Source organism: Scleropages formosus, chromosome 13 (assembly GCF_900964775.1).
Source record: "Scleropages formosus chromosome 13, fSclFor1.1, whole genome shotgun sequence".
In the NCBI taxonomy this organism is placed as follows: Eukaryota; Metazoa; Chordata; class Actinopteri; order Osteoglossiformes; family Osteoglossidae; genus Scleropages; species Scleropages formosus.
Window position 1 is genome coordinate 22,475,130 of NC_041818.1, and position 13,786 is coordinate 22,488,915.

General features: G+C 45.8%; 1 protein-coding gene across 3 annotated transcripts; it reads left to right on the forward strand.

Moving 5' to 3' along the window:
* The first annotated feature begins 16 nt into the window (after positions 1-16).
* On the forward strand, positions 17-13,785 carry LOC108922958 (uncharacterized). Of its 3 annotated transcripts, none has more exons than XM_029257467.1 (11): positions 17-74; positions 4,068-4,223; positions 4,917-6,578; positions 6,815-6,907; positions 7,091-7,195; positions 7,655-7,764; positions 7,905-8,099; positions 8,342-8,504; positions 10,925-11,090; positions 11,230-11,324; positions 11,439-13,785. In XM_029257467.1, the coding sequence occupies exons 2-11, from the start codon at positions 4,070-4,072 to the stop codon at positions 11,537-11,539; spliced, it is 2,844 nt and encodes a 947-aa protein (XP_029113300.1). In that variant the 5' UTR covers positions 17-74; positions 4,068-4,069; the 3' UTR covers positions 11,540-13,785. The 3 variants fall into 3 exon arrangements, with proteins under 3 accessions (XP_029113300.1, XP_029113298.1, XP_029113299.1); XM_029257465.1 differs by lacking the exon at positions 17-74 and adding an exon at positions 2,027-2,264; XM_029257466.1 differs by lacking the exon at positions 17-74 and having other exon boundaries at positions 2,633-4,223.
* The last annotated feature ends 1 nt before the right edge of the window (position 13,786 follows it).

Sequence of the window (13,786 nt, forward strand, 5' to 3'; positions counted from 1 at the left end):
TCGATCGATTGCTTCTGCCTGGATAGAAATAAGGGAAGCGAGCGCGCGTCTCGAGCCCGCGTCTTATTTCAGCAGTGAGTTTTATCTGACCACGAATTATACAAAAGGAGATATATATTTCTTCGACTTTTTTTGAGCATTAATGCAGTCAGTTTAAATGACATCAGAAACTCAGAGAGAATATATTTTACATATATTGGTATTGAGGCACGATTCTGTGTGTTTTAATTGGTTGTCACACACATTTCTGTGTTCCAGTAGGTCATTAAAAATACTTCCGCGTTTTGACTGACCCGTACTAATTTGTGTGTTTTAATTGGTCATCATACACTTATCTGCGATCTGATTGGTCGTGTGGTGGGCCTTGACATCGTCCAAGCAACAGGCCTTGGTTCACTGGTAGCTAAATTGAATCAAGTGGTTAGTGGTGCAGCGCTAGCTGTGGTTCTGCCATACAACCAATCACAGTACAGAACTGTGCATGATGACCAATTAAAGCACAGAAATTAGCATTATGACATCGTGTTATGCCACACTGAGCATACTGTGCTTCTGCATTTTTAGATGGCATCACATACCCAACAAGCGTTGGATTTTCTCCCCCCTGAGAAGTTGTATCTAACACATAGGTCCATTACATGTAAGTTTTAAAAGAGCCAGTGGTATAGTGGGCAGAGTTGTTGTCTTGCAATCAAAAGACCCAGGTCAAAATCCCACCTCCTGCTGTAGTACTTTGGATCAAATGCCATTTACCTTGAGGTAATAAAGTAAAAATTTTCCAGCTGCATGAATAATTGTAAGTAACCTAACACACAAACGTTACATCTCATGTCACTATGGAAAAAAAAGAACATCAGCTGAATAAATAAATAATATCATCCATTCAATGCACATGATTTCAATATGAAATTGAATCCAAGGTGGTTATTACACTACCAGGTCAGGTTACACCTATTCAACAATTAAACCATAACCTTCTCAAACTCAGATTAATATCCGGGAGATCAACATTTTAAAGTATGCACAGTTCCCTTTTTTCTACACGCTGTTATTTTTTTCTGGTCTAAAACTTGACTTAAATTGTTCTAAATTGCATAGTTCAATATTTCCATCTAAAAATGGATAAAACTACTTGGGTATTACTCAGTGTTGGTCAGTATTTTCACTTTTGGGTTGTTTACTCAGTTATAGTTAATTAAATTTAAATTTTTCGTGAACTTATTTTAACTTAATGCACAGCTATGCAAGTGCTTCAAGGTTACCTACGTCACCATGAATCTGCACATATTGCTGTTTGTCACTGTATGTTACATGACTCACGCCTCCGGATTCCCGTCAAGCCTTAAGAGCATTCGAGCGAGTCGTCCCCCGTCACGCATAAAGCCATTCATGTGAACGAGAACGACGTGGCCAATTTTAGAAATGTGACTGATGTGTGTTCGGGTGCAAGAATTACCCAAAAAGGCAACAAGAAGTCAAATGATAAAGGACCAGTTTCCCTTGAAATCTTCCCGTCTGGATTTCAGTCACTTACTTCACCTCTGGTTCCTCTTTCATTTACATTTACATTCACATTTATTCATTTAGCAGACGCTTTTGTCCAAAGCGGCATACATCTCAGCAAAAGTACAATTTATGCATTACATTAAGAGAAGGAGACATAGCTGCAGACATGAAAGTCTCAAGCAAACCTAGTTTGTTACCTACCACTTGCTGCACCGAGGTTCAATGTTCAAGTAGGTGCATAAAACAGAGGATAGACAAATCCCGATACCCTCCCACCAATTTTTTTTTTTTTTTTTTAAATATTATAAGACACAAATAAGCAAGTACAGTGCTAGAGTAGTGGCTGAATAAAGGTTGTACGTGGGGATGCTTATAGAGTTATGATGCATGAACAGTTACACTGTAGATGAGCTGAAGAGATCTTGGGCAAAGTGGATCTGAAAAAGGTGAGTTTTCAGACCCTTCTTGAAAGTAGAAAAAGTTTCTGCAGTTCTGAGTGACAGGGGAAGGTCATTCTACCACAACGGACCCAGAACCGAGAACCTCCGAGCTTTCCTTACGGCCCTTTGTTATAAGTGCTGTCAAAGAAAGGGGAGCACAAGCCATAGTAAGAGACAGAGGGGGCAGGTATTCAAGAAGCAGAGAAAGAGGAAGATAAGGCTTCATAAGCAGACCCATCACTCACAGGCTGCACAGAGGTGAAGTAAAACAGAAGCAGACTACAGCTTTACATTGACAGCTTCAGATCTTCCCTCCTGGTAAGAGATCTTGTATAATGTGTTAAATTGTATTTCCAGCTGAAACCACTGTCATATATGTTTGAAACGGATTCAGTTTAATTGATAAACATTCAGAGGTGTCAGGTTTGTTTTATGCATTTGAAAGTTTCATATATATGCTGGAAATATCCAACAATAGGGGATAGTTTTTAGTTTTTTCTAACAATTGATCTTACCTGCTAATCATGATAATAGTAACAGCAGTTTATAGCAGCAATGCATTTACATTTATTCATTTTGCAGACGCTGTCATCCAAAGCAATGTACATCTCACAGAAAAATACAGTGTTCATTAAATCAGCAGAAAGAGAGACTTAGATGCAGACGTGTGTTTCTAAGCACAGTTCATGTTACATTCCATCATATGAATTAATGTACATCATATGGCTGGCTGCATAAAGATTTATCCCTTATTCAACAGTTAAAATCACAGAGTTATTGAGCATAAATATTTACACGTTAACACTTAAGGGATCATGGGAGAAGTGAGTCCGGAAGAGGTGAGTTTTAAGACCCTTCTTAAATGCAGAGAGAGATTCAGCAGTTCTGAGTGAGAGGGGCAGGTCATTCCTCCATTTCACAGCCAGAACTGAAAACCTTTGTGCTTTTGATTTTGGACCTTTTGTGCATGGGACTACCAATCGGGCAGAGGTTGAGGAGCACAGTAGTCTGGTTGGGGATGTAGCAAGTGATCAGGTCTTGTAGATATAAAGTGTCAATAATGTTAATAGGACAAAAAACATTTTCAAAAGTTCATAAAAATTGTGCTGTTTGGAAAATTGTGGACCATGTGCTATGAACTACGTTTGCTGTGTGGTGTAGTGCTAATGTGATTTATGATATTCCTGAATCTGTGCGAAGCAAATTTAATTTCTGCTCTACACCTGTACATAGTGACTTTAAACCAAAACTTAAATGGTGCATTAAAACATGCAGGTCCTAAATTTTTTAAAGGCTTAAAATTCTACTGCAGAACACATTTCCTGTAACTATTGCAGAAGTTGAAAGGCAAGTTCACAGAAGCAATAATGAAATTCAACAACCACTTAACTTGTGGACAAAATGCAAAGCAATACTTTGAAGTACCTAGATGAGCCTCCTGCTAGTTTAAGTCCAAAAAACCTACAATTTATTTTTTCCTTTGGTACTTTAAATTGTAAAATACAATATTCATAATGTCTATTGCCTAATACATGATAATCATGAATAATTTAAAATATTTGTTAGTATCTGTTGACTTCAATGAGAGCTTCATCTGTGTAATGGCTGGTTAGAGAATGCAGTGATGAAGACAAGCATAATAAAGGTGAGGGAAGTTGGCACATGGAATGGGGTAACAATGTGTTGCCAAAGGACAAGGAAGCTCTTTATTACAGGAAGTGTGCTGAAATCCTCAGGCTTTCAAATGCCTCAAGTCAAATTGTTAAATTCAGCATCACGTTTTGCTTGGCCCACTTGACATTTATGCTATGGTACTTTTGAGCAAAGTATTTGCCCAGAATGGCTTCAAGAAAAATAATATAGATGTGCCAAATACTCCTAGTCATTTTGGATCAGCTAAGCAACATGATTTTCATAAGAATAAGATATTTTCTTCTGCTGTATCATGTCAAGTTTTCAAATAATGCTGCCAGGCAGACAATGGTGGTAGGAGTGGGATTTCAATCCATAGTACCATTCTTTTTTGACTGGAAGTTGTTAATTTGCCTCACCCTCATGCATATGTAATTAAGTTTTTTGACCATCACTGAGCAATTCTTATTTGCTTACGTACCCTTGCAGCCATGACCTTTAGGGGCTTTGCCTCAGTGTTCTACAGTGAGCCAGCGGTCCTGGGCATGCTAGCCAATGTGTTCAGCGCCTTCTACGTTGCTCTGCAAAACTTTGCCCACGTGTCAACCGGCACACCTGCGCTGGGCCTGGAAAACACCTTGGCAGGTGAGGGTGGAGTCCTCAGAAACCGAGAGCTACAAACTGAGAGCCTAGTGTCTATGTATGCAGATTGAGTTTTTTCTCTGGCATATTAGTACATCTTTGAGTGTCAGATTCATCAAGTCATACTCATGGGAGTCTGCAGACTGCAGTGGAAAAAAAATGTCTTCATACTATTTGAGTGAGTAATGTTAAAACAATTGAAGGAAACCCCCTGTTCTACAGAGCTTTATCAGGTCTATTCATATGAATTTAGTTACCAATGGAGACTGTGTTGCTCCTCCTACAGGCGCTTACTTAGATTCACAAGATGAGAGATGAACTGAGACATAAACCACAGATCAGTTGATCTCTGATTCTAGGAAGACATGACCTACAAGAGTTGTAAAAATTAATTTAAAATTACGAAATGAGGCTGAAAACTGACATCATGGTCTGATGTCCTGATTGCAGACTGTGAAGGTGTGCTGGCATCAGTATTGCTGTTTACCCACCATCTGTTATAACTGTACTCTTTTTATGTTTCATAGTCTTGTTTTACACCTCATAGTTTTATAACAGTGACTGTCAAATTTTGATCTTAATACCTTCCACTTTCTTAAGCTCAGGTCCAAATACTGAAAAACTGTGATTGTGTTCTTTTCAGTAAGAACTTTTTGTTTGGGTTGGTCATCCATAACTCATGTCTCGATTATGTAGGCATTCACCTGATTCTGATTGGCGGACTGGTGCAGCTGGTTGCCGGGCTCTTGACCTTCCGCAAGTATGACCACCTGGCTGGCACGACTTTTGTGGCTTTTTCAGCGCTGTGGGGAAGCTATGGGGCCACTCGGTTGGTGTTGGGCTCCTGGGAAATTAGCAAGTCCTCTGTTGTGCCCACCACTGTGACAGCACTGACTGACAAGGCCAGGCCAGATGCCGTCACACCCGTGATGCACACAACTGCTATCCTGAATCATTTCACCACCACGCTGTTCAGTTCCATTGACGCCACAGCCAAGGTAACCATTGCCCTGGCTAATGCTACCATTGCCCCAACTGTCTCTGGGAACATCTCAGTGCCTCAGCCACCACCTATCGCAGAGTCTGCTGTGGCTGGCCTTGTGCCCTACATCACAATTGCCTTCATAGTCACCTTCTGCTCTGCCACAGCCAACTATGTAATGCCGGTGGTGTTCGGTGCAATCACTTTAACTCTAGTGATGGAGGCAATAGGCGTCCGAGTGGCTGGAGCCCTGGGGGCCTCTGGTTTCATGCAGCTGGTGATCACTGCCGTGGGTCTGTATGGTGCGGCTGCGCTACTCCTGAAGGGCTTGTATCAGCGCCATGTCCTCCCCGGGTTTGGCAACGCACCCTTCGATGTACTGCTGCTGGGTGCTGCCATCAAGCAATCCGAGCGGAAGCAGGTGAGGAAGGGCGGTGAGGAGGAGGAGGAAAAGAAGAAGAACAGCAAGTATGCAGAGCCCTTCGCCCTGGGAAACATGGCCGACACAGTGGCCGCCGCCGTGCTGGCCTTTCACAGCTTTGGCTACCCCGCCTCCTTCCAAGTGGGGGTTCTATGGGTTACCATCGATGCAGCAGCCCTGCTACTGGCCAGCTACTATGCCTGCCTGCGTGGTGATAGTTTCTACTGCACCAAATTTGGCCTGCACTGTGCCCTCTGGCTGGTGCTGGCCCTGGAAGAGTTTGTAGCCTCTGTGGGCTTCCCACGGTTGGCTCTGGGACTCGAGGAGGGTGCCTTGGGCCGACTGAGCCTGGTGGGCGGCTGGTTCTTCCTGCTGTCTTCTTTGCCGCCCTTCCTGCTGTCCCTGTGCCGTGACCGGGCTGAACTCCTGCACAACCTGAGCTTCACTTTCATCACGATAGCGGCGCTACCCCAGATGCCCAGCCATTCCCGGGGTGTCTTCCTGGGTTTGACCCTGTCCTTCTATTCCGGCTTCAGCCTCTACATGTCCTTTGTCAGCCTGGTCAACTCGATTGCTGAGAAGTCCCTAATTTCACGTGGCAGTCGGCTGCTCACTCCCGCCAAATTGCAGGAGATGCTGTTTGGACTGAAGCGCTGCCTCACACCCCACCCGGCCTCAGTCCCTCCTGCTCCAGATAGCCCTGCACAGCTGTCCGCCCGCCTGCCAGATGCCCTTTTCTACCTGTGCAATGGACTGGCAGCCTGGGCAGCAATTACTGGGTCCTCCGTTGGCCTGGCTCAAGGACTGCTAGCCTTGCCTGGGGTCCTGGTTCCTGGCACTGTTATGCAGCTCTATGTAGCCCGGCTGCAGGTACGAGGGGGGCGCAGATTTGGACCCACAGTGCCCTTCTGTTATGCAGCCATCTGGGCCACATGGGGCTTGCTGCGACTGGCAGGTAAAGGATCTCACATTTGTTGTCCATTTGGTTGTTACAGACTTCTATTTTCATTTGGTCATTTACAAGGTATTTTGTGTTTTGTAAGGCCAAAGTTTAGTGTGTTCAACAGTATCCAGGTGGGATTTATAGGCTTTGAACCTGAATTTCCAACTCCTTAGCCTTCAGATTTTCTGTGGCCGGTCCACTGGTCTGTGGGCATACCTGTTTGAGCGAGCATCTCCTCTCTCTCCTAGGTCCTGCAATGAAGGTCTCCGACCCCATTCTGCATGGTTTTGGCGCTGGAGCAGCAGCGTTTCTTGTCATCAACTTCTTCATCATTATAATTGGCGAGTTTCATTCCTGCTTACGCCTGATCCCTGACACCTCTTTTAGTTCAAACCCAAATATTGTTTTCAGCTTCTTTAGACAAAGACCCAGAATGAAACATGTCACTTATTCCCAATCCTAACACACCAGGAGCGTTAGCCCCCGTGTAACTTTTGCCTTCCATGTCTTCATCCCGTCTGTAGCGGCGTACAGCAACGTGATCCTCCTGATCCTCACTATCACCATGGAGGCCTTACTTGTCTGTTTCCTTCTCTTCACCCTGAACCGACCCACCTTGAAGCTGGAAGGTCTGATTTACATACACACCATCTGATACACCTTCATACAGAATGTCCACGGCAATTCCAGAGTCTCACACAACGTCTGAAACAGTCGAGTCAGCAGAAAAAAAAAATGCCTATTTGTAATCTATTTAACCCTTTCAAGGCTAGCTACATTATTTTGCATCCTTTATTCCTTCACAACACATCCATTCAAACAAACTCACATATTCTGCATTTATATACAGCAGAATATTGACTGAATCAAAAAGAAATTCATCTTGCTTGTTGTATAACAACAAACTATTTTTTCCCCCACAGTCCATATTTGACCACAGTGCAAACACAATGCAATAACAAGTGTATTCCATTATGGGAAAACTCCTAAGAAGATTTGGAGAAGTATTGATTTTGACCAGCTAAGAAAGGAAAGATATAGAATTGCAACTCATAACTCCATGTTCTCCTCATCCCTCTTCCTTCCAGCTGGTCTCCTGGCATACTTTGGCACTACGTGTCTGTACGGAGCAACTGCTGCGCTGACTAATCATGTCTTTGAGAAGAACCTGATCCCCATGGGTCCCAAGGTCATCAAGGTCAGTTCACATGATCCTTGCTGTGGTGGTTGAGGGCAAATTGGGGCATGAACTTCTCTGTATGCATGCTATGTGTATCTCATTTGAGTGCCTCAGCTTCACACTTTGTGATCATCCATCCGGTGTCTGTTCCGGAGCAGTCGGCAAAGCCCAAAGCTGTGTGTGGTACCAGCCCCCCCTGCCCGTGCCCCACATCGGAGAAGACGAGCGGCCTGCGTACCATCGCGGCCGTCCTAGGGAGAGGGGGAGTGTGCGGCATACCCTCCGATACAGTCTACACATTGGCTGCCTCCTGCAGACACCCTTCAGCCATCCAACGCATCTACAACATCAAGGTGCACTGTTGCCACCATCTTGGGCTGCTGTTGAAAATCCCACGTGATCTCGTGATCTGATCGGCACGATTCATTCCGCTATCAGACTGTAATACTGAAGACCAAAGGAAAATTTGTTACCAATACTGAAAGGATGACCATTACCAGCAAACAAGACCGCGAGTTCCATCTTACAGCTGCACCGCACCACTTCACCAAGCCACTCTTTCACCAGCAGTAACTGAGTTGTTGTATCCCTGCAGGAGCGACCCCTTGAGAAACCAATCTGCCTGACCATCGCCAGCCTGAAACAGCTGGAGGCCGTGGAACCGCCCTTCAGCCCACTACTCTGGGAGTTCATGCGGCACGTGTACCCCGGTGGCATCGGTTGCATTGTCCACAAGGGGCCATGGCTACGCAAGCTAGGTGAGTTTGGGTGGTAGGAGCCTCTCAGGGGCTCTGTAGCATACCAGGACATGCTGGGTTTGGGGAGTGATCAGCCATGAGGCAATAAAGGGTGGATTTATGAAGTTTTCATTCAAACATATAACACTCTGCTACGTAAACACAAAAAGTAGTTTCCGTTTACAATAAGGGACCACGGTCCTGCTCTCCGGTGGGTCTGGGGTTCGAGTCCCGCTTGGGGTGCCTTGCGACGGACTGGCGTCCCGTCCTGGGTGTGTCCCCTCCCCCTCCGGCCTTACGCCCTGTGTTACCGGGTAGGCTCCGGTTCCCCGTGACCCCATATGGGACAAGCGGTTCAGAAAATGTGTGTGTGTGCGCGTTTACAATAACGTCTAGACTCAGTTCAACCCTTGCTCTGCAGTGCAACAATTTGTTTCCCCTTTCACTACGTTTAAATACTGTGACCGCATCTGGCCCTCGTCTCTCCATCGGGTGTGGCCTATAATGCAGGAGGTGGGTGTAGCTATGCTCCTAGATGCTACAGGCTCCAACTAATGACGAACGAGTGGCTAAACTGGTAGTAGGAACACCATGACCGTTGCATTAATTTCATCACTACCGCTGTACCATTAGGTAAGAATAATATGACTTGATAGATATTCTGCTCTTTGTACTTGACATGTCCACACAGGTTCGATGTCCTCACAATATAATGCCCAGGAAGGGTAGGAAACCACTGGTGCTTGGACCCCCGTTCGGGAAGTTGTTTGTTTTCATCTCCTCAGGTGCCGGCTGGTTTATCCAAAAAGTTATCTGTCTGTTGCCTTCGTAACTGGGTGCCATTCCCGTCTCTATTGTACCACTCTTCAGAACCATGTTCAGCGCTCTGTGTCACCCTGGTGAGAAAGGCACGCCATAAACATAGACTGAGTTAAACCAAATTTATGATTAGCGACAATGCTATGGCTATTCCGTGAGCTATCACTACATTGTTAGCACCGTGACTCTACGGTCAGCAACAGTCAGAATCAGCTTTATTGACCAAGTATACCTTAGCATACAAGGAATTTGTTTCCGGTTTAGAGCAAACCTACAGTGCACATTCACACATACAGGCTACATACGCACATACTGGACTAGACATAGACTAATACAAACATGATTACAGATAGCACATGACAGTTGGCATTGCACTAGACAAAAACACAGTACAATGCAGACAGAACACAACAATGGCAGAAACACAGTACCATGCAACATGACAACTAAATGACCGAGCATAGAAAATAGTACGCACTGGCCTGTCACAAAGTGACATTATAGTACAGCGATTGTCAGTTGGTTCAAGAACATATTGCACATGGGTATGAATTTGCACAAAGTAGGGGAAAATACTTGAAATGACTGTAGTAGTACAGAGTCTACTACATATTGCACATATGTAGTATGATGTTGCTCACAAGATATAAAGAAACATATTGCACAAAGGAGGGTACAGTAGTAGTAATTATAATCATAAATTTACTATAGAGTTAGCAAGACTGCTGTGACTATGATTAGCAACAGTACTACTTATGAACATGGAACAGTCATATATAGTTAATATTTACATTTAATCATTTAGCAGACGCTTTTGTCCAAAGCGACGTACATCTCAGCAAAAGTACAATTTATGCATTACATTAAGAGAAAGAGACACAGCTGAAGGCATGTGACTCTAAAGTAAACCTAGTTTGTTACCTACCAATTGCTGCACCGAGGTTCATCGTTCAAGTAGGTATATAAGACAAAGCCACATCCCGATACCGATTTTTTTTTTTTTTAATTAAATATAAGATACGTAAAAGAGCAGTACAATATCAGAGTAATGGCTGAATAAAGGTTGTATCTGGGGATGCTTCAGGAGTAACAATGCGTGAACAGTTACACCATAGACGATCTGAATAGATCTTGGGCAAAGTGGATCTGGAATAGGTGGGTTTTCAGACCCTTCTTGAAAACAGACAGAGTTTCCGCAGTTCTGAGCGACAGGGGAAGGTCATTCCACCACAACGGACCCAGAACCGAGAACCTCCGAGGTTTACCTTTCGTGCGCGGGACCACCAAGCGAGCAGAAGTAGACGAGCGAAGGGGCCTGGCCGGGGTGTACCGGTTGATCAAGTATTATAATATTACTCAGTTGCCGAGACAGTTTTGACAGTTTTATCCAAAGGTGTCATATGTGCCTTGGAAACATTTTTATCCTTCACATTTATGCAGAGCACCACTAAAACCTGTAGCAGTAGTTAACGTTGCAAATACAGCGGAGGGACGCAGGGCTTGCGGCTAAGCTGAACACGAGGATTGAAAATTCAAAGGAAGCAGAAGTCGAGCGTTGAGACGCGTCTTGCTGCTCTTGCACTCACCGCCACACACTTTCCACGCCACCGCCTCTATTGCAGGCGTGGGCGAGGCGTACGACTACGTGGGAACCAAGGAGAGCATCATGATTCGGATCTCGGACCTCACCGTCACCTCCCACCTGCTGAGCATGACCGGACCCCTGGCCATCACCTCGGCCAATCCCAGCGGGGAGCCGGACAGCACGCATCACGACATGGTCGTTTCGTGAGTGTGGAACACCGCACCGTTCTTCCCGCCGACGCATTCTGGCACACGGCCGCGCCGTGAGGTGACATTGACAGGATTATCAGGTGAAATTCGGTGCAGCTGTCCTTTGGTGCCTCTCTCTCGCTTTTTTCCCTAGGCGCCTCGCAGACAAGCTGGATGGCGTGCTGTGCGACGGGGACTCCACCGAGCTGGTGTCCTCCACCGTCGTCATCTGCACCAAGATTGACGAAGGTCGGTGTCTGTCCGCCTCTTCTTCTCCTCGTCACCCGTCCTCCAAAGCAGCCGCTGGGTCTCGGAGCCACTGCGCGTTGCAGCGGCGTGCCATCCGTCTCCTCTCACCCACAGGGAAGCTGTCCTTCCTCAGGGAGGGCGCGGTACCGAAAGCCAAGGTACTGGAGATCTTTGAGAAAGTCAAGAACAAGATGGCCGCCACTCAAGATGCCTGACGGGAAGGAGAGCCGAGAGAGACAGAGACCCAGGACCAACACACAGCTACGGGCAGAGTGGGACGTGGGACATGGTCCAGGGCTCAGAAAACACACGTAGAGCAATAGCACACCCAGAAACACAGAGAGAAAAAGTCAGGCAGAGACATATTGAGGGACACACACACACACACACACACACACACAAAATTAGGGACTTAGACACACACTCATTGAACGATTAGAAACAAACATGAAGATATAGAGAGAAAGAGACGCAGACACAAACGTGCACCGTTTCTCAGAAACGGTCGACAGAAATAAACACTCACATTTACATTTACACACAGTTACTCAACACAGAGCGTCACGCAACCAGCGCTCCTGTACCGCGAATGGCGACATTCAGCGGACCGAGTGTCAAAGCGTTTCTATACCAAGTTTACGATCCTATTTAACGTCAACTTTTTCAAAAAGTTAATACTTCACGTTGCATAAGCAGATTTTTACATAGCTTTCTAGAAGCCAGTTTCAAGTTAGCGTGCAATTAGATTTTTTTTTTTTTTTTTAAAAATGGAAATAAACCAAATTATTGCAGAAACAACTATGGTGGACTGACTCTGCCGTGTCATTTCCTTCCCGAATTGTGCAACGGCATTGCGCCACCAGCGGCGCAGCCTTTTTTTTTCCCCCCACACCTGTCTGTGAAACCAGCAACAAACCACAGGACGCCGGCGCTCTGCAGGCTCAAGTGCTTTACTGAAAAGTAAAAGCAAAGTCACAGAAATCACACATACATAAAGAACCACAGTTCCAAAGCACATACAGTCACTGTTAGCTACACCAAATGCAAAAGAGGAACACTTTTCATTTGAAAGTATGAAACAGAATCTAAAAGCGTTTCACTTAAAGGGCGTCCTGCAGCAGAGGAGAGGGAGGCCTACAAGATATGGCTTTAATGGCGCTCTGCTTGGCACACAAAGACGGGCACACAAAGACCCAAACCTGGCACTAGGGTACACTGTCAGTACAGTTGACGGACCACAGAAACCTGTCGGACGGGGTTCGGGTCGGTACTTGGCCTCACCTGACACGCTTCAGTGAGAAAGTGGCCTCGGCCTGCACCCGCCCCCAGCGGAACGGCAGACAGGTCCTGGACAGGTTCCCGTGGCTCTGCGGTCCTTTGCATCCCAGACGTTGATGTTTCAACCATATGGATAGGCGATTAACATCCAGTGATAGCTGTACGTCACCTGGGCAAAGTATTCCGCTGGGGGTTGGATGTGGCAGGGCAGAGCCGGACTCACCTGCTCACCCCACTGTGGATATAGAGGCACTGGGGCGCAGACCCCAGTACGGTACAGTACAGTACAGCATGATTTCTCAAGGGCCACAGTAGCGGTAAGAACAACTGTGGGTGGACCCCTTTTCTAATGCATGATGGGATTTTCTCCCTCAGATTAAAGGACTGCGTTCACCTGTCGCAACCTGGCGAGACTCCGCCCCCCTCCCCCCACAGCAAGGACGCAATTGCCATGGCAACAAAATTACTGGCTTCCAGCACTATTGTAAAGCATCAAATGTACAAGATCACACAGAGGCTTTCTCTTGGTTGTGGACTGCGTGTTCCAGAGTGTGTGTGTGTGTGTGTGTGTGTGTGTGTGCGCGTGCGTGCGAGAGAAAACAAACACCTTTGCTCAACACAATGAAACGCAATCGGGAATCCAGACTTCCGTGCCTTAATAGAAGGCATTGGTGATAACATTTTGTACCCATGAACAAATTCATGAGAATAGAGTGTAAACTGAGCTTGCTGTTTGTAGACCGACTGCATGGGTTCCCAGCTGCCGCCTGACTCTGAGGAGGGAGCACAGTGTGTGCGGAGGTGCATCACGCAGCTCGCTCTCTACTGCCCTCAGAACCCATCTGGACTAGGGCGCAAAGACAGAACACTCTAGATGAGAGTTTCTTGACCTGGCGTCCATGGATGAGCTTTGGGAGTACAAGAATCGCACGCTTCCACTGAAAAGCCCACTTTCTAAGTGAATAAAAGCCAAAAACATCAACATGCTACTAGTACCTATAACATAATTCTATGCAAAGGTAGTCAAGTTTTGGTTTTATTTGTCCAGGTTATTTATGGACATTCCTTAGCTTTCATCAGATTCTTAAAGGGGTTCATGGCCTACAAAGGGTTGAGAACCTCTGCTCTACAGAGTAAAACTACCTTTACACGGATGAAGCCAAGGACTTTCCCCCCCCCCCCCC

Bases quoted from the DNA above. Each gene is read 5' to 3' on its own strand.
- LOC108922958 (XM_029257467.1), top strand. From the start codon at position 4,070: ATGACCTTTAGGGGCTTTGCCTCAGTGTTCTACAGTGAGCCAGCGGTC. The intron at 6,579-6,814 runs GTAAAGGATCTC...TCTCTCTCCTAG, and splicing joins GGGCTTGCTGCGACTGGCAG to GTCCTGCAATGAAGGTCTCC. The intron at 7,196-7,654 runs GTCTGATTTACA...TCTTCCTTCCAG, and splicing joins ACCCACCTTGAAGCTGGAAG to CTGGTCTCCTGGCATACTTT.